Here is a 26,282-nt window from a genome sequence, read left to right as displayed (position 1 = left end):
ATCCTGTTACTGCAACAGATGGGGCAGTGACTCCTTGCTGGAAGAGACACTGTGCATTGGCAATTGTGACTGATGTTTGTCCTTTTATTGACTGCTTCCGTGGTGGGGGGGGGGGCTAGCAGGATGACTCTTTGATGGGATCCACATCCTCTCTTTAATTGCAATACGGTTTGGGATGACAGGTACTCTGCAGAGTTGGGAGGTGGGCAGTATTAGGTCCGTCATGCAGGGAGGCAGGATAGGAGGATACGTCTGGAGTTTATGTTGATCTGCTTGTTCTTTTTTTGAGTTTTCAGTATCATGGTTACATTATCCCGCTGATAGGGCACCAACTCACACCAATAGCTCTGGTGTTGCTCCTGTGGCTTGCCCTCATGGCTAAAGAGGTCCTGGCTCCCACCTATGTATATGATTCCCAGTGGAAGACGAAACCAAGTTACTGGTACCATTATCGCAGATTGTACAGCCTAACAATACACAGGGGACTAGCACCCCTGGGCTTTATTCACTCTGTCGTCCCACTAATTGCTTATAGCTACCATCTTACTAAATCCTAGGTTTAAGATCCTCCCCTGGAGTGTTAATTGATTGGGAGCTCAAATTAAGAGGGTGGCAGTACCTCAATACCTGAAGACTCAATCGTCTGACGTGGTTCTCTCCTGCAGGAGACACATTTACAGAGAAACCCATATCGTGCCGTGGATAGGTTGGGGTATAAATTGGTTGCTCTTGTGGGATTCACGACCAGCTCCAGATACGTGGGTAGTTTACTGGGAAGAAAACAAGGGTTCAGTGGACTCAGCTAGGGTGCTATGGGAGGCATATAAAATGGTTATACGAGGCCAGGGCCTGGGGCTGATAGCTAGTCACTAGAGGGAAAAGAGAGCCCAGTTGGAAACGATTGACAGAGAGATCCCGGCACTAGAATCTCAACTCACAAAAAATGATCAGGGAACCATAAAATTAATGTTATCCTTGAGGCAATAAGAGTATAAAAATATTGCAACAGAGGCCCCAAGGGCTTGCCACCTCCTGACACAGGTGATCAATAAGGCTGGGAGACTTCTGGCATGGTTAGCTAGGTGGGAAGCATTGTCTCGATTGGTTCAGGAGATCCTGAACAATAATGTGAGTGTGCCAAAGACAGACAGGGGATGGCTGATGTATTTGCAGACTACCATACCTGCTTGTACTCACTGCCTCACATAGCCACAGAGGAGGAATCCAGTGAACTTATTTCTGATATTCAAATGCTTTACAAACTCACAGAGACTACAATGCCACCTTACCTCCTGTGGATGTATCCTGGGAAGCTCCTAGCTACATGTTTGGCCAAGGTGATTTGCTCCTTGATCCATCCAGATCAATCCAGCTTTATGCCGGGTAGGAATAATGCGCAAAATCTATGGAAACTTCATGGAGGCCTGGGCTGGCTGGCTAATATCAGTGAGGATGTTCTTCAGCTATACCTTGACACTCAGATGGCATTTGACACAGTGGAATGGTCCTTTATGTATGCAGTCTTGGAGAATCTGGGTCTCGGCTCCTTGATTTGTCCCCTTAATTTGGCTCCTCTACTCTGACCCCCCTCGCCCAAGTAACAGTGAATTGAGGCATGTCTGGGATATTCCCCTCCGTTGGGGTACAAGGCTGGGATGCCTCCTCTCGTCCCTATTTTTTGCCCTAGTCCAAGAGCCATTTGTAGCCTGGATTCGAAGTGACCCTTTGGTTAGGGTGCAATGGATAGAATCTCCCTTTATGTAGATGACATCCTGCTCTATGGTTCTCATCCATCCTTTACCCTGGATACAGTCATGAATATGTTCACAAACGTTTGCCAGTACTCTAGCTGTACCATCAATTGGAACAAGATGCTGTTTTATATCCTCCATAGGCCTGCACCGCACATACCTAAAGATTGTGGTTTCCATTATTTGGGGCTCTTTGTCACCACCAACCTGACACTTTTTACACACACACAATCTCGAACTGTCATGTACACGATAGTGAGGAGATTTAAAACAGTAGAGGACCTTGCCTCTATTTCTACTAGGGAAAGCAGCCTTATTTAAAATGATGGCCCTCCCACCCTTTCCTCACATACTTCAAACATTCCCTACCCAGTCCAGCAGCCCTACTTTCGGGCAATAGACAGTACACTCAGCACAATTTTTTCGGCTGAGCCCCTACCCGTCAAGCAATCCAGAAACTATCAAGAGGACGGTATGATTGAGGGATAGCTCTACCTGATCTCCAAAAATACTAATGGGTGTCACAAATCACTGTCATCAACTACTGGGTCCACCTGCTGGAGAATGAGCCAGCCTATAGAATGGACAGGAGGATCCTGCAGCCCAGAGGATATCTCAAGGCCATCTATGGGGGTATCATGCACTTCAGCCCTCTGCGACTGTTACTTTGGCACACAGCATTGAATGTGTTGGTCTGGCGTGGAATGATTACACAGGCCCGCATAATTGGGTACTCAGGCCTTACAGGGGGACTCTGATGAATGGGACCTCATAGGTCTGTTCAGGTTGGGGGATTAGTGGAAAGAAGGCAAGGTACTGACCTTCAAGGAGTTGCAAAGCAAATGTTAAATGGCACCCACTGAGGCATTCCACTATTTACAAATCCATCATGCTCTCCAAAAAGTGGGGCGAGGAGATCCCAGAGTCATCCCCACTTGAAGACAGATAGTTAGATGACTACCCAGAAAAGGGATCTCACTCACATATAAAACACTTTTAAATAATTCCCAGACCCTTCGACCTGCTTGCAGGAAAGCTTGGAGCGTGACTTGGGAAGACTCAAGGACAATGAGTGGCTAGAGGCATTGACATCCCCTCGGGAGGTGGCTATCAGGTCAAGATTCTGCCTGATGCAGCTTAAGGTTCTCTAAAGGTGTCATTATTGTTGAACCACACTGCACTCTGTCCTAAGAAGTTTGGTTGAGATCGGATCTGTTTTCACTAGGTGGTGGTTGTTGATTGCATCAACAATGTGTGTAGTAGTGTATTGAAGAAGTCAGCGAAGTGGTGCCTCCTAAGAATCTTAGACGAAAGAGATCTCCCATGCATGGATTGCCTCTGTCTCACACTGGGACTAATGGTAGCTAAACGTAATGTGGCACAACTCTGGGAAGCTGAGTCACCACTGAACCTGAGCAACTCAAAGAAAGATATGGATTGGTCTATGAAGGCAGAGAGGGTGATCTATGAGAGCAGAGGCTGTCTGGGCAAGTGGGCTTAAATGTGCGGGATCTGGAACACATTTGGTGGAGGCCTATGTGCTCCTATAACTGGTATACACAATGATGCTTGGGCCAATATCACCTGAACTTTGTTGCTAATCTGTGAACGGGTGGGGGGAGGGCGGATCTTGAGGGTTATCAAGAGTGGGATAGGGTTTCACCAATACATGCTTATGCTTTGTCACTGCACAGCAAACACCTGTTTATCACCATGCGTTTTCTTGTTTCTTCTGAAACAAAAACATCTTTGAAAAACAAAAAACAAGACTATTGCATGGGCAGACTAAAATCCTCTCATGGGGGTATTCACAGTAATGCGCATCAAGTCAAGATAGCCAGTGACTTACTTGCTGTAATGAAGTCCAAATGGGCGAAAAATGACCCTCTTTCAGCTATCATATATTCTAATAATCCAATTTTGAATAGTATTCCTGATGAGGCTAGAGTCTTACACCCTTTTATGTGCACTTTCAACTAGAAAAACTGCATCAGACTGAAGAGAGATAGGGGCATATTGTCAAGGACCGGTGTTAAAGTTATCGCCGTTTTATCGGCAGGAAACTGCCGATAAAACAGCGATAATGGGCTTGATAATACGCCCTTGTTAATTCCCATAGACGCCCATGTTCTGATGTTAACATGGCCTTCTAAGGGAATTAACAAGGGCATATTATCAAGCCCATTATCGCCGTTTTATCGGCAGTTTCCTACCAATAAAACGGCGATAATTTTAACACAGGTCCTTGATAATATGCCCCATGGATCATTATGGAGGGCAGGATGATGCAAAATGGAACAACATGTTAGTTCCCTCCAGGACATGCCCACTAAAGTTTCTTCACTAGAACAGGATATCTTAAAACTTCAACTTCATACAGAAGATTTGGTGAACAGAAATCATTGGAACTACCTAAGCCTATGTGACCTTCCTGAAGCTCTCAAAAGTCCTGACCTCCTTGTAGTTTTGAAGACATTTCTTCCAGAACTCCTGGGACTCCCTGCCGCTCCTCCTCTCAATTTCTAATGAGCTGGGTCTGTTAAACAATCATTCTTCCAAGCCTCCAGGTAAAATTATGCTCTTACTTGAATTTCCAGACCTTCTCCGTGTCTTGAAAGCTACTAAGGACAAACAGCATCTAGTTTGGTCTGACATGATATATTTATATTTCAGGACATTTCCAATGTTAAGAAAGCCAGAAGAAAGGAGTTTATGGCTTTGAGGACTCAAATGCGACATCTGAATATATGATACAGTATTCTTTACCCTTACTTATACAAGATAACTTACAAAGGCACATCTACATCCTTTTATGTTCATATGAAATTGAAAATGTTTCTCCAGAGCATATTATCACATGTTAGGGATATTGTTGTTCAGACGTCTTAAGCTGCTTCTAAGCAGTTGTCTTTTATTCCTTTCTTAATGTTGTCTTCAGATTTTTTCATTCTATTAGCATAGTTGTCTCCTCTCCACTGCTGCTCTTGTAATGGGACTGACACGTCTCTTACTACTGCTTAATATTTACATTTCAGATCAGAATGTTTATCCTTGATCTGTTCTTTTATCTACTCTCTTACTGTGTTTAATCTCTGTTCTTTGTTAGTGCTCAGATGATATTTGTTAATGTTTTTTTATATTCTGATTCTCATCCTGTGTTTTCAATTGCAGCTTGTCGCCCATTTTTCTATACTGTCACCCTCTTGTATCCAGTATGTTTAACATTGTCTCATGGAATATTCGAGGTCTTGTTCATCCAGTGAACCATTAAAGTGAATATCTCTTACTTATTTAAGCTTGAGTCTCAAATTGTCTTTTCACAAGAAACTCACTGTAATGCTATTGAATCTGTTAATTATTTCTGTGCTCTTGACAGAATGGTTCCATCATGAGCACCAGTGCTCCTGTGCTCGTGATGGACCCATTCCGTCATGTGCACAAGCTTCTCCAACCTCCAAGGCACTTTTTTTCCATCAATCTAATGACGATCTCCCACATGATCTCTAACATCATTAGATTGTAATTGAAACTGAAGCTTAGTTTCAGTTTCACTGTTTCGGTGCTCGTGGGACGATCTCAACCCGAGCACCGAAACAAATGGGAGAAGTATCATTGGAAAGGGGAAACTCTTTTTATTATACATAGAAGTGTGGGCTGCCCAGAATGGGCATGCCGATGCCCCACCCCAAAAAAAGTTACCACAGTCTTTTGAAAAGTCTACACAGTATGTTTTGGGGGGTCATACCCTGTCGCGGGCACTAGGCCTACCCAAACAAGTGAGGTACTTTTTTATTGAGAGACTTTGGGTAATGCTGGGTGGCTGGAATTGTGTGGCTCTCCACAGATTTCAGAACTTTCCATCACAGAAATGTGAGGAAAATGTATTTCTTTTACAAAGTTTGTTGTTTATAAGGGATTCTGGGTAACAGAACCTGGTGGGAGAAGAAGTCCCCCTATCGTAAATCCCCCTGGATGTCTAGATTTAAAACATGTATAGTTTTTCTAGGTTTCCCTGGGTACCGGCTGAGCTTGTGTCCAAAATTCACAGCTAGGCATGTTGCAGAAAAAGGGTCAGTTTTCACTGAGAAAATGTGATGTGTCCACATTGCATTTTTGGATGTTTCCTGTCGCGGGTACTAGGCCTACCCACACAAGTGAGGTACCATTTTTATTGGGAGACTAGGAGGATCACAGAATAGTAGAACAAGTGGTATTACCGAATCACTTTCTTTGAATTTCTGCCTTCCAAATGTAAGAACATTTGTAACAAATAAGTCATTTTGAAAAATTACCTCTAATTCACATGCTTCTATACCCCCACTTTTGGAGATGTGCAAATAACCATTGCTTCTAAACTCTATATTTTATTCCCATTTTGGAAATACATAGGTTTCCTTGGTACATATTTTTCACTCTTTATATTTTAACAAATGAACTGAAGTATACCCGATACACAATGAAAAACCATTCTAGACGCAGCTCAATTATTAGCTCTGGCTTCTTCGAGTTCTTGGTGAACCTAAAAGCCCTATATATCCCACAACCTGAAGGATCCAGCAAATGTAATAGGTTATTGCTTAAAAAAAATTAATGGTCATACTGAGAAGAAGTTACAGGTGAAAACATTGGCAAAAATGGCTGTTTTTTTCAACCTAATTTAAATACCTTTTATTTTCAACTGTTAGTTTCTATAAAAAAACGTGAAGGATCTACACAAATGTCCCCTTGCTGAATACAGAATTCTGTCTACTTTGCAGAAATGTATAACTGTCTGGGATCCATTATTGTTTTAATACCCTTTTCCATTATTGCTTTAATACCCATTTCCATACCCAGGTTGAAAGAACAAAAACAGCAAACATAAGCTATGTGCCAGTAAAATAGCAAAACTGTGTAGATGTAAATGTGTTTTTCTGACAAACGTCTGCCTGGCCCTGAAAGTTGAGATGATGGTGATTTCAGTATCATAAACCCTTTGTTGATTTCATTTTCAGGGAAAAACATAATTTTGCTGTATTCTGGCTAATTTCTAAGCCCTCTCCAGTGAAATATACAAAGCCTGCGTACCTGCAGAATCCTCAGGGTGTGGGAAAAAGGACACTAATTTGACGTGGATACCTTATCTGGAGAGAAAGTTACAGGGGCCTAACTGCAAACAGCCCCAAATTGCCCAAAAAAGGCTTAGCAAGGGGGGAATGACTCAGCAAAGAGGTTAGACTGAAAAGACAATGGGGCAGGGTGTTTCTCTCCTCCTGCTGATCGTAAGGGTGGTGTTGCTATTTTATGTCATAAAGCTCTGGCACTACAGGTTATGTCCACTGAATGTCCTACTCATTGTCCTACTGACGCCTATGGGTGCTGGTCAATGCTAATATTCATAAAAAACATGTTACTTTGTTTAATGTGTATCATCCTGTGAATTCTGATCAAGGATGTTAGTATTCTAATAAGGTAGAACTAATCAATATCTCTAATTCCAATATCATTATATCAGGGAATTTTAATAAATTGATCCTTTTTTGGCCAGAAAGTCTAAATACAAATTTAAACCAGAAAAATCATATAAAGCATTTGGCTATCTCATCTCAACAATTATCCGCAACAATAGCCCAGATAATTCAGAATTTTCTTTTTTCTCTAATGTTCATCACACAGTGTCGCAAATTTATCATATTTTGGTCAATAAATTAGCGCTTCCTTCTTTACCCTCTTGTGAAATTGGCTCCATATTTCCTTCTGATCATGCCCCTGTTTTGTCATCTTTTGTTTTTTCTAAAACTGATTCCAAAAGGGGAAGATGGAAATATAATAACTCCTTGTTATTTGAAAGTCAATGTATTACTGAAACTAATGACTCTATATAAGATTTTTCTGCTTCAACAACCCTAAGGGCACATCTATTGTTTAAATTCAAATCATTTTTATTGAGAGAAAACAAGAACAAACAGTACAATACATAAAGACATAAAAGTGACAGTAATAGACATATTGCTAATCACGATAAACAGTGCATGACAATAATGATACTAGTATTATTCAGGAATGAGAATGGTTAAAGTAAAATAATACTCATTGTGACAAAGAAAATAATAATAAAAAGAGGACGATAATAACAGCGACGATAATAATAATGATAACAATAATGATTGACAGTGCTCTAGAAGTAAGCAATTTGCTACGCTGGGCACAAGCTTGATAACATTTAAGTGGTCAGTACAGCCAAGTCACATGTGTAGGTAGAAGCAAGTATTCCTAAGTTGTAAGGAGTATGAGACCTATTAGGCATAACAGTGATTGCGGCTTATGGAGGGTCATAGTATGAGTGCAAAGAATCGAGGGAGCCCCACAGTTTCCAGTGTGATTTACGTCATGGAGAAGTACGGAGGAGTCGTAATCTACACCTCTCAAAGAAAATAGCCACTCCTGCCACATTCTGAAGGAGACTTCATTGACACTTTCCATTTGCTTAAAATAACCTTGCATGCTAGAGTGAGCATGAGGTCCATCAGGTGCCGAACTTGGATGTTTGCAAGGTGAGGATCTAGAGCACCCAGTAAAATGTAAGACAAATCTCTCAGTGGTCGGTAGTGAAATTTGTTGTGTATGTAATTATAGATCATATCCCAGAAGGATTGTAAGGCAGGGCAATAAAAGAGCATGTGGGCCAAGGTACCTATGTGAGATTTACACTTCCAGCATGTGGGGCTGTCATTGAGTTTAAGCTTGAAAATGTTCTCCGAGGTACAATACGATCTGTTAATTAACATTATTTTGGTTTGTGAGAGTATAGGCGAAATTTTGTTAGAGAAAGAGGTCAGGTGGATCTTCTCCCAATCAAAGGGGATCTTAGAAGAGTTTATCTCATTTTCCCATGACGTCTCGCATTTCCTGTGCCAATTTTGTGAGTTGGGAGAGAGGAGTTTATATATCCTGGAAACAGTATGCCCAGCTTTCACAAGTTGAATAAGCTCGCTAACTAACGAAGGTTCAGAGGGAGTAATGGATCGTAATGAGATGAGCGATTTGAGTTTTAGAAATTTATAAAAATCCAGAGGTTTAAGTCCGTGTCGGATTTGTAGGTCGGAGAAGGGTAGAGGCAATGACCCTGTAAATAGGTCTTTGACTAGATTTACCCCGTTTTTAGATCAGTGATCCCAGTAGAGTGACTTGCCGTCTACCTTTAAACTCAAATTATACCATAAAGAGGCTAGGTTGGACTTGTTAACTTAGAACTTGTCCTTTGATACCCATTCTAGACTCAGCAGGGCTCTCTTGTTATTGAGCAGAATGTACTTGGAATGAGGAAAGGCAGAGACATCAGTTGTGAGGAGAGCGGAGAGAGGCATGTTATTAATGATCGCTTTTTCTATGTCCAACCAGACAAGGATATAGTGTAATTGTGGGAGAAGCCATTTAGACCCTTATTTACATAAATATCCAGTCTGGTAGTTCCTGAAATTCGGGAGACGTATGCCTCCTTTGTCTTTGGGTAGCTGAAGTTTACTCAATGAGATTCTAGGTTTCTTACCCTGCCATAGAAATGTATTGAAAAGTTTATAAACCTTCTTCATGAATACATTCAATAGTAGCATTGGTAGGATGCAGACAAGATAATTAACTAATGGGGTTATCATAATTTTCAAAGTTTCCGCCCTACCCCAACATGATAAAAATTTCTGAGACCAACCATCCAACAGGGTGGATATCTTTTTGTGAAGGGAGTTTTCAATAGTTTTTAGGGTGCTGATTAGATCTCTCTCAAATTCCAGTCCCAGGTACTTGAAGCATTTAGGTTGCCAAAGTAAGCCTGAATTACCCATAATGTCTTTGTCACCAATGTTGTTCAAGAGCTTTACTTCCGTCTTATCTTTATTTAGTTTTATAACCAGACACTATGGAGCAGTCCGCTATTGAGGACATTAGAGCCGGTATAGCAGCCTCTGCGTTTTCAGATATCACTAGGACATTGTCCGCGTAGGCCGTAATTTTGACCGTGCAATCACCAAATCATATCCCTTTAATCCGTTCATTATTCCTAAGATGATAAAGGAAAGGTTCAATAGCGAGCAGGAATAGAGAGGGGGAAAGGGGACAGCCTTGTCTCGTGCCTTGTTCTAGTTTGAATGAGGATGAGAGGCAGCCACCCGCTCTAACTTTTGCTGAGGGATTGGAGTAGAGTGCCACCACCATGCAAATGAAATTCTCTCCCAATTTGAATTTATCTAGCGCTGCTTCCAAGTAAGACCAATGCAAAAACAACAGTTAATGGACAGAACGCAGAAAAATGTCATACATTCACCCCAGTACAGAGATCTGAGCCTTAATCCATGTTTTTTTTTTGCTCACCACACCACCCCAGTTCAGACATGGCCATATGCAAATCAGCCTTGACCCTGTGCCTCATGGGAACAGCCCAGCCTGAACCCCCAAGCCATGTCTTCCCTGGACCGGAATCAAGCATCCTAGGACCGGTTTCTGGCTATCAGCCGTCTTCAGCCAGGATAGCTTGACTCCAGTGGTGTGGAGAGCACAAGACTCACGTCTGAGCATACCCGTCCCACACGGGGTGACAAATGCAAAAACAACAGTTGATGGACAGACCAGTCTACTTTATCAAAAGCCTTTTCAGCGTCTAGGGTGACTGCAACTGTTGGGGAGTCAGCAAATTTAGCTGTTTCTAGTATATGAGCTAGGATAAGCATATTATCGCTAGAGAGTCTGTTTTTTAAGAAGCCCACTTGTGAGGGGTGGATTAGTTTGGGTAAGGATTTCTGGATACGCTTCGCAAGAATCATAGCGTAGATTTTACAGTCTAATTCAATTAGCGAAATCGGCCTGTAATTTTTTGGGAAGTGACGGGTCCTTTCCTTCTTTGGGAATCTTCGTTATGATAGCTTCAGCAGGAGTTGAGGTTGAGTCAGTAGCGGAGTGAAGCATTTGTAAAACTTTGCATTAAACCCGTCTTGGCCGGGGGCTTTCCCGGATTTAAGTGCTTTTATTGCAATTTCAATTTCCGGGGTAGTGATCGGATTGTTAAGTTCTGATTGATCTTGGGCCGATAGCGAGGGAAACGGGCAACTGTTTACCTAGTCTTTTGTTTTAGAGCTATCAAGATCTTTGTTTTTGCTGTATACAGTGTTATAAAAATTCTTAAAAACATCTGCGATTTTAGCAGTGTCAGACTGAGACATCCCAGACTGATCTGTTAAGCTCTTAATTGCTGATTGCTGCAGTTTAAATTTCATATAGGAGGCAAGGCTCTTGCCTGCTTTATTGGATTCACATAATCTGGCATTCTTTTGAGTTTTTAGCCATATCCCTGCTCTTTCACTGACTATGTTGTGGTATTCATATTTTTTATTCATTATTTCATTCAAGACGAGGGAGTTTCTAGAGATTACATGTCTCTTCTCTAGTGTAGCTATTTCTTGTTCCAAATGTGCAAGGTTGTTATTACCGTCCCTGTACATAGCCATACTTATTTTAATGAATTCGCCTCTGGTGGTACTATTAAGAGCTTCCCATCGTATAAGATCAGATGTATTCCACTTTCTAATGGACATTAGGTAATCTTGTATTGCCTTCTCAATGGTTTGCCTGTGGATGTCTTTCTCTAATACTGCATTATTAAGTCTCCAGAGATTTGTTCTCTTGAAATTATTCAGCAGGGCTAGAGACAACGTGATACAGGAGATCACTCTTTTCGTCCTTGTTAGTGGCATATAAATTAGTTACATAAAACTCCCTATTGTCTTTTCATAGTTTTGTGGAGATCCATCTCCCCTTAGTATCTGCAGTACTATTTAGTATGTCAGATTTCTTTGCTAATAAGTCAGAACCCCATTCTTTTTCCCTAGCGAGTCAGAGCCCACAACGTCACTGTATGATTTGTTCCTAAGTGCATTGAATTGTGTTGAGTCGATTTACGTCTCTTGGAGTAAAATAATGTCTCCTTTCTGTTTATAAAGATAATCAAATATCTTCCTCCATTTGATCGGATGGTTAATGCCTTTTACATTTCGTAAGAAAACTTTATGATTGTTTTTTTTGTGTGTCATGGTACCAGAAGAGACTAGTGTTGACAGGGAATTGTTATGTACATGCAGTATGTGGCTCTGGCATTGTAATTAGACGTGAATGGAGTACTGTATACCGGGCTACAATTCATACACTTCCAAGGTGTGCGTCTCTGTGCAAGATTGCAGATACTTGATATCCTATCAAGCAGTTTCACTTGACCACATAAGACCGCTTGCAGCAAGGCGAGTGTTAACCTTAAGAGTAATTTTTTGATAACCATGAGGATGACATTTGTGTAAGTGAGACCTCCTGAGCCAACGTACAGAGTTAATGTCTGGGACTAAAATCTGTTACTAGAGCACAGAGAGAAACAATACAAGGATAAACTCTGGTAGTAAATCATAAAAAGAAATAAAAAATAAAAAATCACAAGTAAGACCCCAACCCACCCTTTCCCCAGACCCTTCCAACCCACCCAGAAAGTAATCAGTGGACATGGTGACAAGGGGAAAATAGGTCCCCTCCCATGACAGCTAACAAAGTCATGTTAAACATATGAAATGAAAACTATTCCGAGAACAGCGAGCTTGACTGCATAACCACAGCTAGATTAAGTACTTAACAAGAGTTAAATTTGTGTTAGGAGCGGTACCATGTACTCTAATGTAGGGCCATTTTACGTTAATTCTGAGGTTGACCTAATTGAGTGTAATATGAACATTAACAAGAAGCAAGTAATGAGCGTTTACTTTGAAAATCTCCTAAAAGAAGAGATTTAGTAGTAGGCTGTAGGTAGTCTAGAGGTGAGCTAGTAGACGGCCATTAGACAATAGTGAGCCATTAGCCAGGAGTTAGTGGTAGTTCACCAATGACTCAAACATGCATACTGCGAACTGCATAAAGAAATATTCCTTAGAATTAAACTAAACAGGTACACCTGCGGGAACAAATCCTACAATGAACCTTAACGAATTGTTTCACATGACTGCTACAAATGAACAGTAATATGATCTATGTGAAACATTAGAACAGTAAACAAGTGTTTAGCTTGATTAAGAGAAGCACTTGGATAGGGATTCAGGTGCCTGTACTTGATGTCCCTGGTGTTACAGTGTCCATAGAGGGATAATCTGGATCATCGAGGAACCTTTTCAGCTGCAGAGGGCCCGTAAAGACCTGAGGTATCCCTTGAATTGTTACTTGGAATCTTGCTGGCCCTACAAACCCAAACTGGTAGTTCAAGGAACGTAGCTTAGGCCTGAGAGCAAGGAAACTTTTCCTGATAACCACCGTCTCTTTACTGTAGTCCTGGGAGATAAAGATCATGGTAGTTTTCCAGAGAATGTGATTGTTCTTGCGCATAAAGGCCAGGATTTGCTCAACGTGTTCGTAACGCAGGGGTTTGCATACAATTGGTCTTGGACCTTTTTGGTTTGGCGTAATACGTGAAGGGACTCTGTGGGCCCGATGAAATTCTAAAGGGTTGCTAAAGGAACGGTTAGATGCTTGAGTAAACCTGGATTCCAGGAAGGAGATGCACAAGCCAACGGAATCCTCTGATCCTTCAGGAATTCCAAAAATACGTAGATTTCTCCTTCGATTTCTGTCTTCAAGTTCCGACATTCTTCTGTTCAGAGAGTCTGTTGTGATAGACATTTGTTTGAGGGATTTACAGACTTTAGCCTCTGTGTCCTCCAGGTGACTTATTCTATTTTCCGTTTCAGATAGTCTAAAATTGGTATCCCTGATGTCCTGTCTGATTGCAGAGATTTCTATCCTAGTCGATTTTGCCGGATCATGTACCTCTGCCAACTTATTCAGTATAGTGTCGATTGTTAACTTAATGTCTCTTTTCCCTTTAGTAGGTGAGTCAGTATTTGGAGGGTCTGCCTTAAGTCTCTTGAGATTCTTTGCTTCCTTTTCTCCCATTTTACACGTACGCGATGAACAAAGTGCTTGTGTAGTTTGTAGTTTGAAGATTGCAGGAAGTTTGTAGTATGAAGACTGCAGGAATTGAGCTGTAATGCAAATAGTGGGTCGCTGAGAGTAAGTTTCTCCTTACGTGGATTTAGTAGAGTATCCTTAGAACTCCTAAGGGATATAACACTGGATTCTTAGTGGACACTTTCTGTTAAGCTGATAGCAGATGTAGGAAAAGCAGTGTTAGGAGCTTGAAGTATGCATTTCTGCGGCCATCTTAAGGTCAGGCATAGCTGATGTTGGAAATAGGAAGACTTAGGTAACGGCCATTTTAAGTACAGGCATCATGAAACAATCATGCAGAGATCAGTAAGCAAAGTATGTTGCCACTATCACAATACTGTTCACAAGCACAGGGATTCTGTCAGAATCATATATGGCAGCTGTGTATGGCAGCTATGTGGCAACTATGGGTTCCAGGATACCGTTCAGGGTAATGTGTAGCTGCTTGGAAAGATTGTAGTCTTGCATAAATCCTTGTCTGATGTGCTGACCTATTTGAGGGCATGAACGCTTAAAATCTGATTCTTAATGAGAGCTAGGAAGGGTAGAGAATGGTCAAATGTCCTTATAGATGATCTCTCATATCAATTTTAAGGCATTGGTAATTGAGCATCACCTCATGAAATATGCATTAAATGCCGCCGCAGCGGGGTTCAGCGTATGTTAATCGCTTGCCTCTACTAAGAAAAAGTGCTCTGATTTAGTGGAGAGTGCAGCGTGATCATTGCAGAGCTTTGAGGGAGACCGCCATGTCCCCCATCTTAGGTGCAAGTACGTTTGTGCGCAACATACCAGAATGTCGGCCCGATGATTTAGATGGCACCGAGCAGCACCGCCCTTGTGGAGTTCAACACAGCTGCAATAGTGCATTACAGAGTCTTCCTCTCGTCCGTCATAGATGCAGGAGTTCCCATCCGCTGTCGCCGCTTATGCAAATAGGCTCCGGAGCGATCGGAGCGATCAGGATCGCATTGGCCGTCGCCCGCAGAAGCCAGGAGCTCAGGGATTTCTCTTTAGAAACAGGTGCCATGGATTCACCTCATGTTCCGCCACACGTTCCAGGCAGTAGAAGTATCGCTGCATAAAAAAAAGTGCCCAAAAAGATGAATATAGGCTGTGGCATGGGAGGAGGTGAAAGCTCACGCCGCCATCTTCGCCGACGTCCAAACATCGCCCCCCGGACACATCTAGTGTTAATTACTGGGATGGTTTTAAGGCTTCTTTTTCAGCTTTCACCATAACTTACTTTTGCCAGAAGAAAGAAGAATATAAATGCTTAATATTCACTTCTACTCTAACATATTAACACAGTCGAACTTGCCTCCTTCACCTCAAAATCTTCCCATATGCTTGATGATTTGGTTAAAGCTAATTCTATTAACACAATTGCTACCATTGATGCCTGTAATATTTTACTTTTCCTTACAATTATCCAAGTTTCATGAGGGTCTCGCTACTTAACAATAGAAGCTGAATGTAAAACCATTGGCCCTGTTATCAATGATCTGCTCTTCAATATTTAATACTGATGCATCTACTGCCTTTCAATTCTTTTATAAAACAGTATGAGGCATATCTATAAGATTCTGATGTAGTGCAGCAAGCCACCGTGCTGCGCTGTGTGACAGGCAAAGGGCAGGAATGCGATTTTGGAAAAGGGGGGTGGTGATGGACAGAGTTTCTGAATGATGCAGAATACTCTTACCAAGTCAAGATATCATGGTTTTAATCCATCACCGTTTTTTAGCTCACTGCACCATCCCAGCTCAGAACCTGGCTATATGCAAATTAGTCTGTTCCTGTCCCAGTGCATGATGGGAACAGGGCAAACCAATCTGCCAAGCCAATTCTTATACTGGGAAGGAAACAAGCTTCCGGGGACCGGTTTCTGGCATCACAGCCTTCTTCGGCCTGGCTTGCTTGAATCCTGATGGTGCAATGAGCAAGGGACTCACGTCTGAGTATACCCTCCCACACATAGTGTGGATAAAACCGATTCTGGAAAAGGGGGCTGGTGATGGACAGAGTTTCTGAATGATGCAGAATACTCTTACCAAGTCAAGAGATCATGGTTTTAATCCATCACCGTTTTTTAGCTCACTGCACCATCCCAGCTCAGAACCTGGCTATATGCAAATTAGTCTGTTCCTGTCCCAGTGCATGATGGGAACAGGGCAATCCAAACTACCAAGCCAATTCTTATACTGGGAAGGAAACAAGCTTCCGGGGACCGGTTTCTGGCATCACAGCCTTCTTCGGCCCGGCTTGCTTGAATCCTGATGGTGCAATGAGCAAGGGTCTCACGTCTGAGTATACCCGCCCACACATAGTGTGGATAAAACCGATTTTGGAAAAGGGGGGTGGTGATGGACAGAGTTTCTGAATGATGCAGAATACTCTTACCAAGTCAAGAGATCATGGTTTTAAACCATCACCGTTTTTTAGCTCACTGCACCATCCCAGCTTTGCCCTGTTCCCATCATGCACTGGGACAGGAACAGACTAATTTGCATATAGCCAGGTTCTGATCTGGGATGGTGCAGTGAGCTAAAAAACGGTGATGGATTAAAACCATGATCTCTTGACTTGGTAAGAGTATTCTGCATCATTCAGAAACTCTGTCCATCACCACCCCCCTTTTCCAAAAAGGGCGGGAATGCTCCAGTAAACGGTGCATTCCTGCCTTTGTCCCTGTGCTGGCAATGTTCTGGCTGCCAAGAGCCAATGCAGGCACCCTCCCACCATGTTGCTAGGGTGCCTATGTTGCATGCAGGAGTGTATTCACACAGAAAGGGACATCTTCCTTCACATAAGCAATCCTGAGAGCCATATTCCTCTTGCTATGTGTACTGCAGAATTCATACAAAGTAATACCCTAATATCTGACTTCTGACAGGATTCTATAGAAGTTAAACTATTTGCATATGCGGATGATGTTCTAATTTATTCCCTTGTCCTCCCTACCTCTCTTTTTACAAGAGATCTCATTATACTCTAGACACACCGGATGCAAACTTAATTTTATTAAAACTGGAATTTTACCATTGAACTCCCTCTGCTATCAATACATGTTTGCTAATTCCAGCTTCACATGATGTTCCTTAAAAATGAAATACCTTGCTGTTTGATTTTACCCCACCATAAAGGACACACTCTGTCACAATTTCACAATGCTGAAATCCATTTTACAAGCATTACTACTATCATGGTCCCCATTACATTTATCATGGTGGAAGATACTTAATACCATAAAAATAATGATTGTTTTGCATATTCTTTACACCATATCTATGTTACCTTTAATATGAGGGTTTACCATAGGATAGCACCGCAGGCCTTCCTGCTTCACTGCCCTATGGTAAAAGAAAAGGGCTGAAATGCCCTGTATCTCTCAGATACAGCGCATTCCTGTCCTTTTCACCTGCGTCCCTTGCTCACTTGGCCACTGGATTCAAGCTAGTGTGGCTGATGACGGCTGATTAGCCAGAAACCAGTCCCAGGATGCTTGTTTCCGGTCCAGGGAAGACATGGCTTGGCAGTTCAGGCTGGACTGTTCCCATGAGGAACAGGGTCAGACTGATTTGCGTATGGCCATGTCTTAACGGGGTTGGCTAAAGAATGATGATGGATTAAACCCAGATCAGTTGACTGGGGGTGAGTACTTGCAATGTTCAACACTCTGTCCATCATCCCCTTTGGTTTTATATTGTAAATAAGGCGCATCCATGGTGGCGCAAGGGTTTCGTAAGGACGCAAAGGGAAACTGACTCATCTGTAAAGATGCATCAGTTTCTTGTAAATCTGCGCCTCTATTTTAAAATATTCACACTTTTTACTCTGCAAACTATTTTGTGCTATCCTCAACTTTCAACATTGCTTTTTGTACTCCGCTATTTGGTACAATAAATTTCTTAAAGTATATAATAGATCTTTTACTTTAAACATTGGAAGGAGAATGGTATTATGTTTGTTCAACAATTTTTGGATAATGACTATTTTATCTTCTTAATTCCTAAAACTACCTCTTCATTTACCCGAATCATTCATGAAGGAATATCAACAGATTTTCACTTCAATCCAATGTTTCTTTTGTAAGCATCCGATTGACCTTGGCTTAGCCAAACCTGCACCTGTTACCCCTTTTTATATGGTTTTGTGAGATACCATTCCCATGGTTGCCTACATATAAAAATTATTGTTATCCTCTAATTCCCTTAGAACTAAAAGTCCTCTGGAATGGGGATGGGAGGCTGATTTATCTCTCTCATTCTCTTTATTCTTCTGGGATAAGAGTTGGTGTAAATTATTCACGCCTCTGAAGCTGCTCACATTACACAATAACTTCTTTAATGTATAAGAGTAATTAACATGCTGATAAGAATTTTCTAAACTGTCAATACTTACATAGTGGATTTTCATATCTGATCAACATTTAATTCATAAAGTTTCATCTTCAAATTTGCACCAAAAAATCAAATGTGATCTATATTGATTACTGTTTGCTACATTTCTCTCCTCAAACTCATTAAATCCCCAATCCCTTCTTTCTCTCTCTCTTATTACTTTTTATCTGTTACTTTTCTTTTCCATCTTTTCTTCCTCCAACTTTTTTTCTGCTTTTCCACTCTCTTTTTCATATAAAATAAAAGTATCCTCTTAAAACATATGTTTATCCCTTATATTTGCAATTCTGTTATCGTATGCCTATGTATAGGAATGTTATTAGTATTTGTATTTGAAATTACAATAAAACACATTTAACAAAAAAAGTTCACTTCTTATGAGTCAGCAGTTGATGAATGAGTGTTGTGACAGTACTTTATAAAAACAACAATGCATCTAGTTGTACTAGGATGTATAGTTCTCTTTCACTCTGTCTGGGCCCTCATTGCTTGTGAACCTTGGAGTTGTAATTTTAACTAGTGAGCTGACAGTTCAAAATTGAAGGTTCGAATAGCCCAAAATATTATGCCCCAATGCATGCCAGTTACATTAACAAGCTTTGTTAATTAGAAAAAGCACCCAATATACCCCAACACCGTGCAGACACACAGCAACCGATATACCATGGCCTGAACCCCAAATGGTCACTACGAATCATCAAAGATAGCTATGTCACATTCACTACAGGCTCCGAGCACCTACCTGCCCCCCACCCACCACACCTCCAAAAATAACACTAGTATAACACCAGGACACCCAACTGTAGAGATAGGTTTGGCACACTCTATACATTGTCATGACAGGTTATCTTTTCTTAAAGTTTATTATTCATTTCTGTTCATTTGTGTGATTATATAACTGATAGCAAAACGTACACACTAACGAGCTATCAATGTACAAATAATACAGGAAGTGATCGGCCCCAGCTGAAATATCCTATGATGTGGGTATCCATCAAACACAAAGTGGAGGGATGTTGTGAAGCAAATATTGAATGCCTATTTACTGTCAAGCCACACTGAAAACTATTGTAATGATGTAATCAGAGGTAATGATTGAGATGCAAGAACTATGAAGCTATGAACATGTGATAGAAATACCAATAAACAAATGTTTAAAAAAAACAAGCTGTGTTAATTAGGTTACCATGATACCTGTAACTGCAGAGAGGAGTCTGAATCTTCATATATACGTCGAGCTACTCCTGAATTCTCTAGTGCCAATTTTTCCAAAAATTGATAATCAACTCTTCTACCAAAACCAAGAGAGTAAAGAGTATATTTTCCTTTAATGGCATTTTTTGCATTCATTTGGATTTTCTCTGGATTAGTTTCACCTACATGAAAACAAAAGAAAAATAAATTATAGAGATAATAAAACAATGCACTTAAATAAAAATAAAAAAAACAGTATTTTCTTGAGTTTAAGACAAACTTGACATTACACAACTGGAAACTCTTTTACCCATATTGGAATACTTAGGTAGTTGGGATATTTTCACAGACATTGCAACTTAAACAAAGATCTATTCAATTACATTAAATGTATCATTACCTATTTATCTGATGCTTACACCAATGTTTTGTGCCAGGTTAGACTGGATACAAAACCTATGCCAAAGTGCAGGAAACATTTTGTAACTACAACAGGTAGGCAATAAAAAAGGATGAATTAAGCTAATTAATCTGCCACCCATTCATCTGACCAACGTTTATTGCCTTTCAACCTAAATACATTCTATAGCTTTGGGATTACACTGACTGTGAATGTGCACAACGTAGGCTATAATACACAGATTACCGATGGAATTCTGGGAAAAGGGTCAGCCACTGGCACTTACTTAAGGCTTCCTTCCATGCTATCATCTTTTGGTCACTGTACCACTCTACACAGGCACTATCTGTATGGAATTCAAACCCAATTCTGCTTCAATGGGAAAAGCCCAGCTCTAACTCCTATGCCTCAGCCCTTCAAAATGAAAACATATAAGGTTTATACTGATTTCAGGATTATGGCACAGCAGGCCTGAGACCAGAGTCAGTTGCACTGAGGGCATCGCACTGACACACAGAGAACATAGGTAAACACTACATCACTACAGAGGACAATGGGCCATGTTTCAATCAAACTTGATCTGCTCCAATGTGGATAGTACAGTCACACCAGCAGCCCAGATCAGACCTAGATTGGAGCACAAGTACTAAATGCATTTACACTGGTCCAATTTAGTGATACCTAAATAGGTTAACTGCACAATATATATTGATACCCAAATTTTGTTCAGAAGAGTAAGAAGATCTATGAGTTATTCATCTGCTAATTCAGTCTTGACAGGGGAAACAGACAAGGAAGAAGTCATGCATCCATACTTTGTCATAGTGCTAAACCCTGTATTAAATATGCCCAATAGTCGCACAATTCAACAACAGATCCGAGAAACAAATCAAACATGCAGTTAGGAGGGTGATGATGCTGAGAATAAGTAGCAAATAGTATTCTATTATCAGGACCCCTTGCACAAATTAGTATTCAAAGAAAATAGCTACTGAGTGAGTTGATGGCTCCTAAGAAAAAAATCGGGTCTAATCTCTTAACAAATGCGGCTGCCAACACACATGGCACTATCCACTTTCAATAAGTACATAACCAGGCAACAGGAGAGATATGCCTATACAAAGAGAATTACTTACAACAAACCAAAGTGGAACATAATGGCAAATCCCTGGAGTGTCCTTACTGACACAAGACTCTCGCCCAAATGTACTGACATTCTGCATCGTGGTTACACCATTTCTTTTGTTCATCCACAACGCAAAATATTAGTTGATATTTAAAAAGCAATTCAAATCTTGATTTGCATGGCTTTGCAACACATTTCCCCTAAAAAGTAATGCAACCCAGTGCATCATGTGGGGAGGCATTACATGAGAGGTAGACAATGCCTAATGTCTTAAAAAGAATATGTTCTTTTGGCAAAAGACCTGACTGGTGTCAAAGCAGTGAACCGGACACATATCAGGTACCTAAAACAGATTGTTTGCTCTCTTAGTAAAACTTCATGTAAAAAGGGTACAATTCAACAGTTGCGGGGATATTTTAAATCAACATCTGCCCCTCTCCCCACTTACCATTAGATAGATCTGATGAAACTCAGTAACAGAATGAAATCACACCTTTTTCACAGATGTTTGAACCTTATAATGAGGGTCTGTTTCTTGTACAATTTTTCAAAAGCAATTGACCTACATCAACTTGGGCTGTAACATTTTAGTCCTTTCTCTGTTTCTGCCAGGGCATCTGAGAATATTCACCACTTTAAAAAAGAGCTACCCTTAACTTAATCAAGATACCATTCATCTAGATAAGTTCAGGAGACAAGAAGCTCTCCCTGAAGTGCTCTCGGTATTATTATCCCTGAAATCATGCCCCGTGGAAAAGTTAGAGGTGAACAAAAAATCCTCAATATCCTTCATACTAGAGAAGAGAATCCTCCAAGTTTGGCAAGCCTGTCTTAATAATACTGTTTCATCTTTATGTGGAAAAAGCACTGAGCAAAGGTCATAAAGTCCCATTTGACATGAGGGTTCAACTGGCCAGTCGAGAACCAATCATTAGTGAAAGTGACCTCATGCACTGTAATATCTTGTCTAACTCAAGATATTTCTGACAATAATGCTGAGGATTGTACATCTACTCAAAGAATACAACCATGACCACCAAATACACTACATTCAACCTGAAAGGAAAAGTAAAATATTTTTTTTTATGAATCCCTTGTCTCAGCCATCCAAATCCTTGATATATTAACTAATCTAATTTTTAGTGTTCCTTCTGCCTGAATCCAATAATTTTCACTGCACTGTTCTGTATTCCTATTTTGACCCCAACAAGGACAGGCTCATCTGATCTGCAATTGAAAGATTGTGTGAAAGAAGAACCGCCCAATATTTAGGCTAACTGTGAGAAAATTGCATTTCATTTAAAATATTACAAGGACGAGATGATTATGTGAATGGAATTGCTGTCATGAAATTCAGGAGAATTTACATTGGAGGTAAGTTTAATGGTGAAACTGAGGCTTGGAAATTAAAAGCTTTATTTAGAGTTTGGTGAAAGGGATACACCCTGAAAATGTGTCAGGTACCCAGTCCCCCATATCAAAATTGACATAGGCTATAATGCACTTGTAGTACAGAAGACAGGACATACCATATATATTTGTGATGGATGTGAATATTCCTCCAAACTGTAGAAAGAACCTGTATCTCCTGTGTAATTGATAGCACCAAGTTAGGTGGTATGTGTGTGTGTGTGTGTCATACTGTGCACGTAACTGCAGAGTTATGGAAATAGTATGTGAAATTTATGTTGGGATTTAAAAATGGTTCCTTGGGAAAAGTATGAGCAGAGAAGGTTTAAATTGAAGATATGGGTTAGTTGAAGAGAAGCATGGTTGATTAAAATATTATATTTATAAGGACAAGGGCACCTACAAGTCTGTGAGAGATGTTATGATTAAGGCTCCCGTTTAGGGGTATTTATTTTTTTGTCATTTCCGTTTGTATTTATCCATTATTATTTTTTGTCAACTTTATCTGTATTTATCCATATTTATTAGGGGTTTGTTAAAAAAGTAAAGCTGAAACTGGTATATTTCCAAATTTATGTAACCAATAAATATACTTTCATGCTTGAATGCCTGCCATGTCTCAGTGGTATAAACATCTGCAGAAGATAAATTAATCCACTTATATGAAAATATGCACATGTCAGTATCAGCCTTGTGCATAGCTACTGCTGTTTAAGCCTCTTTACCAAGATTCCTTTCTTTTTTAACCCCCTTAACTATCAAGCTACAGTTATTAGCCTGGCAGTCATGGAAACGTGTATTTAGAAAAACTCGAAAAGCACCCAATTTCCGATTTTATCCACATTTAAAAATAAATGCAGACAAGAAAATACATGGTTTTCTGTCTGTATTTATCTGTAAAAATCAGTCAAAAAACGGAAAACAGGGAGCCTTAGTTATGATAAACATAGGTGTTCTCAACATTAACATGTTTGTTGAAGATAAGTGATGAGTTGTGTGTTGGAGAAGTGTCTTTTAGGAAGTGTGTGAAGGGTACTGTTATTTATGGGGCCTGTTATGCAGCTGCATGTTTGCTTATAAAGCCGGTTCTGATCAAAGAGAGGGACAGTGAGTGGATGAGGAAACCATGGTGTGGTGCTTTAGTGTTGTGTGCTGGATGTGGAACATAATTATTGGGCTTGATGTCTGATTGATATGTAGCTCTTTTGACAGTCCTAAGGTTTCATGATTCAGATGGGCAATGTTTGTGCATTACATTATGCCGATGATTTTGCTCAAAGATCTATATCTCCACACATGAGCATCATCACATGATACCATTGTAATGTCCACCATTCACTAACAGGACCAAGCACAATTATCCTGGAGGAAATGCTGAACAAAAAGTTGACATTATTATTTGAAACATTCTTACCACAGGGACCACTCTTTCAGATACTCAACAGGAAGACCCAAAACAGAAGAACAAAGGAAGACTTTTTGGACTTATTGGTGTGGTTGAGTCTGCTGGGCTGAGTATTCCTATGATGTTGAGGAGTTCCTCAGAAGGTTACTGAGGTTGTTTTCGGCAGTATAAAGATGGTAGCCCTCAACAATTTTGCAAGCCACATGTCCTTTTACATTAATTGTAGTGCTGATGCCTTTGCTGCAGATGTTGGCCACAGGAGGGCATCTTGCCACTCGGGCATATTGTTTTTGATGTATATCATTAGTAATCAGAGACATTTTAATGCATGGGCAATAAGACTCTGGCCCAATATCCCCACCTATAAAGAGGTTCACTGTTAACTTTTCTCAACATTGCAACCCTGTCTAGCACTATAAAGTAATTAGTCAGTTTAATTTCTCTTTTTTTTTTAACCAGCCTAGGCTGTTCCGTCAATAAGACCTCTGCCTGAGAGTTAGAGAAAGCTATGACAAATTAACTATTTGATTCGGGTGTGATGAAGCAAGCATTCTAGCCTTTTGAAGTGCCTAGTCCCCACCCTGATGCACACACCATCATCTTTATTCAGCTTGGGCCACCTTCTGTGCACTAAAGTTTGGAAAGGTGTGGTCCTTCTGTGACTGCACTGTCCTTGTGGACCTTTTGCCAGGCAGGACGCTAACAGCTTGCTGCTTCCCAACCTACCAGTAACTTACAGCTTAGGCAGTGCAGTAAACCAAAGCAACCGTCTCCACCGTATTACCATATCGTTCTGAGATAGTAACTGTAGCTGTCTATTATGCCGAACTAGCCATAAATCATGCTAGGTTATTGATTTTAATTACTGGCCATATGATGCACATGAAAGTACCTGCTCGGTAGCTTTTTCGGAGTTACTGACCGGGATGAATTTTGCCCAGCACATTAAGGCAGCCACTCACACCAAAGGGCATATTCTGGACCAGGTCTGGAAATCCAACTTGGAGATCTCAGACATACAGGTCACTCCCTGCACCTGGTTGAATCACCATTTTATTTCATTCTCCATCCCTACCAGCTCTATCATTAAACCCCCCCACCCCAGGTGCTGGCCTGGCCAGGAATTGGAGCCGGGTCGACATCTCTGAGCTCTGCTCCCTTTTAGCCACCTCTAAGCCTCCCGCCTCCCTACCCAACAGCCTCCTGGCATCCCTCCATGTCCAGGCAGATAACATCAACGCCTGGCTGGCTGCAGCAAGAGATAGACTGGCTCCCCTTAGGAAGGTCAAATGTAGGAGACAAAATGACGCCCAGCGCTGGTTTTACCAACAACCTCAAGGAAATGAAACTGTCCTTGCGCCAATCACAGCGCAAGTGGAGACAGGACTATTGCCCCATGAAAAAATCCATCTTTACGCAGGCCCTCAAAGAGTACAAAGGTGCCATCCTAAAAGCTAAATCAGACTACTTCTCATTGAAAGTCCTTAATTCCACCAATAAAGCCAAAGACATCTTCTCCATCGTGGATGAACTTGTGAAACCCGACCGCATCATCACCAGACTCGTCCCCTCACAACAACTTGTGACTCCCTTAACACTTACTTTTTCGACAAAATTACCAGCATTAAAGCCAGCATCCCCAGGACCTTCTCTCCACCAGAGCCTGCCCTTGTGCATCACAACGCTCTCTCTTTCAATCTTTTTCCACCAATCACTCATGAGGCCTTTTTTCCCTCCTTAAAAGGGTCCAATCTGGCTCCCCTAAAGACAGCTGTCCCCCCACATTGCCCGGGAGATCTTTCTCCAGCTCCCCGAACCCATATTATCCCTCCTCAACAATTCCCTTGCCACGGGCATCGTCCCCAATTGTTTCAAGACCGCAGAAGTTAGACCCATCTTATAAAAAGTAGGTGCAGACCCCCTTGTACTCAGCAACTTCCGACCTATCTCGCTTTTACCCTTTCTGGGTAGAATTCTGGAGGCTCATGTCGCAAGTTGCCTTAGTACATTTGTGGAACACTCACACTACCTAGATCCACACCAAGCGGGATTTAGACCCGAACACTCCACAGAATCCATCATTTTGGCAGTTCATGATGAACTCAGGAAAGGGCGGACTAAAACATCTTGCAGGCTCTGGTGCTCCTGGATTTGTCGGCGGCCTCCGACACGGTCGACCACAGCTTATTGGTTGAGCGGGTCGAGAGCGCCGGCATCCAGGGCATCCCACTAAAATGGATTTCTTCCTTCCTTAACAACTGCCATCAAGCTGTCCGCCTTTCTGACTTCTTCTCGAAGAAAAAGAGACTCACTTGTGGGGTTCCCCATGGCTCTTCTCTCTCCCCGCTCCTCTTCAATCTACATCCTGCAGGTGATTTTAGATCTACGGAGGAGAGATGTAGCCATGTTTAACTACGCTGATGACCTCCAGCTCATTTTCACCATTGATTCATCTCGCCCCGCAATGGAGAGCTTCCGGTCTACCATGACGCTCATCAGAAGCTGGATGAACCTAAATCAGTTAAAATTAAACCCAGATAAGACGGAGCTTGTCCTCACAAGGACCTCAGTCAACCCTTGGAACCCCAAC

At 41.2% G+C, this 26,282-nt stretch overlaps 1 protein-coding gene across 1 annotated transcript in view; it reads right to left on the bottom strand.

Moving 5' to 3' along the window:
- LOC144783390 (inter-alpha-trypsin inhibitor heavy chain H3-like) overlaps nucleotides 1-26,282 on the bottom strand; it is a 584,371-nt gene that overhangs the window by 383,578 nt on the left and 174,511 nt on the right. The window contains exon 11 of the mRNA XM_078662386.1: nucleotides 19,352-19,533. Within this exon, the coding sequence (XP_078518512.1) occupies nucleotides 19,352-19,533 (182 nt within the window). The remainder of the gene's footprint in view (nucleotides 1-19,351; nucleotides 19,534-26,282) is intronic.

The sequence above is a fragment of the Lissotriton helveticus genome, chromosome 9 (assembly GCF_964261635.1).
Source record: "Lissotriton helveticus chromosome 9, aLisHel1.1, whole genome shotgun sequence".
Lineage (NCBI taxonomy): Eukaryota > Metazoa > Chordata > Amphibia > Caudata > Salamandridae > Lissotriton > Lissotriton helveticus.
The sequence above is the reverse complement of the archived record's forward strand: the minus strand, read 5'-3'. Positions and strand labels throughout refer to the sequence as shown.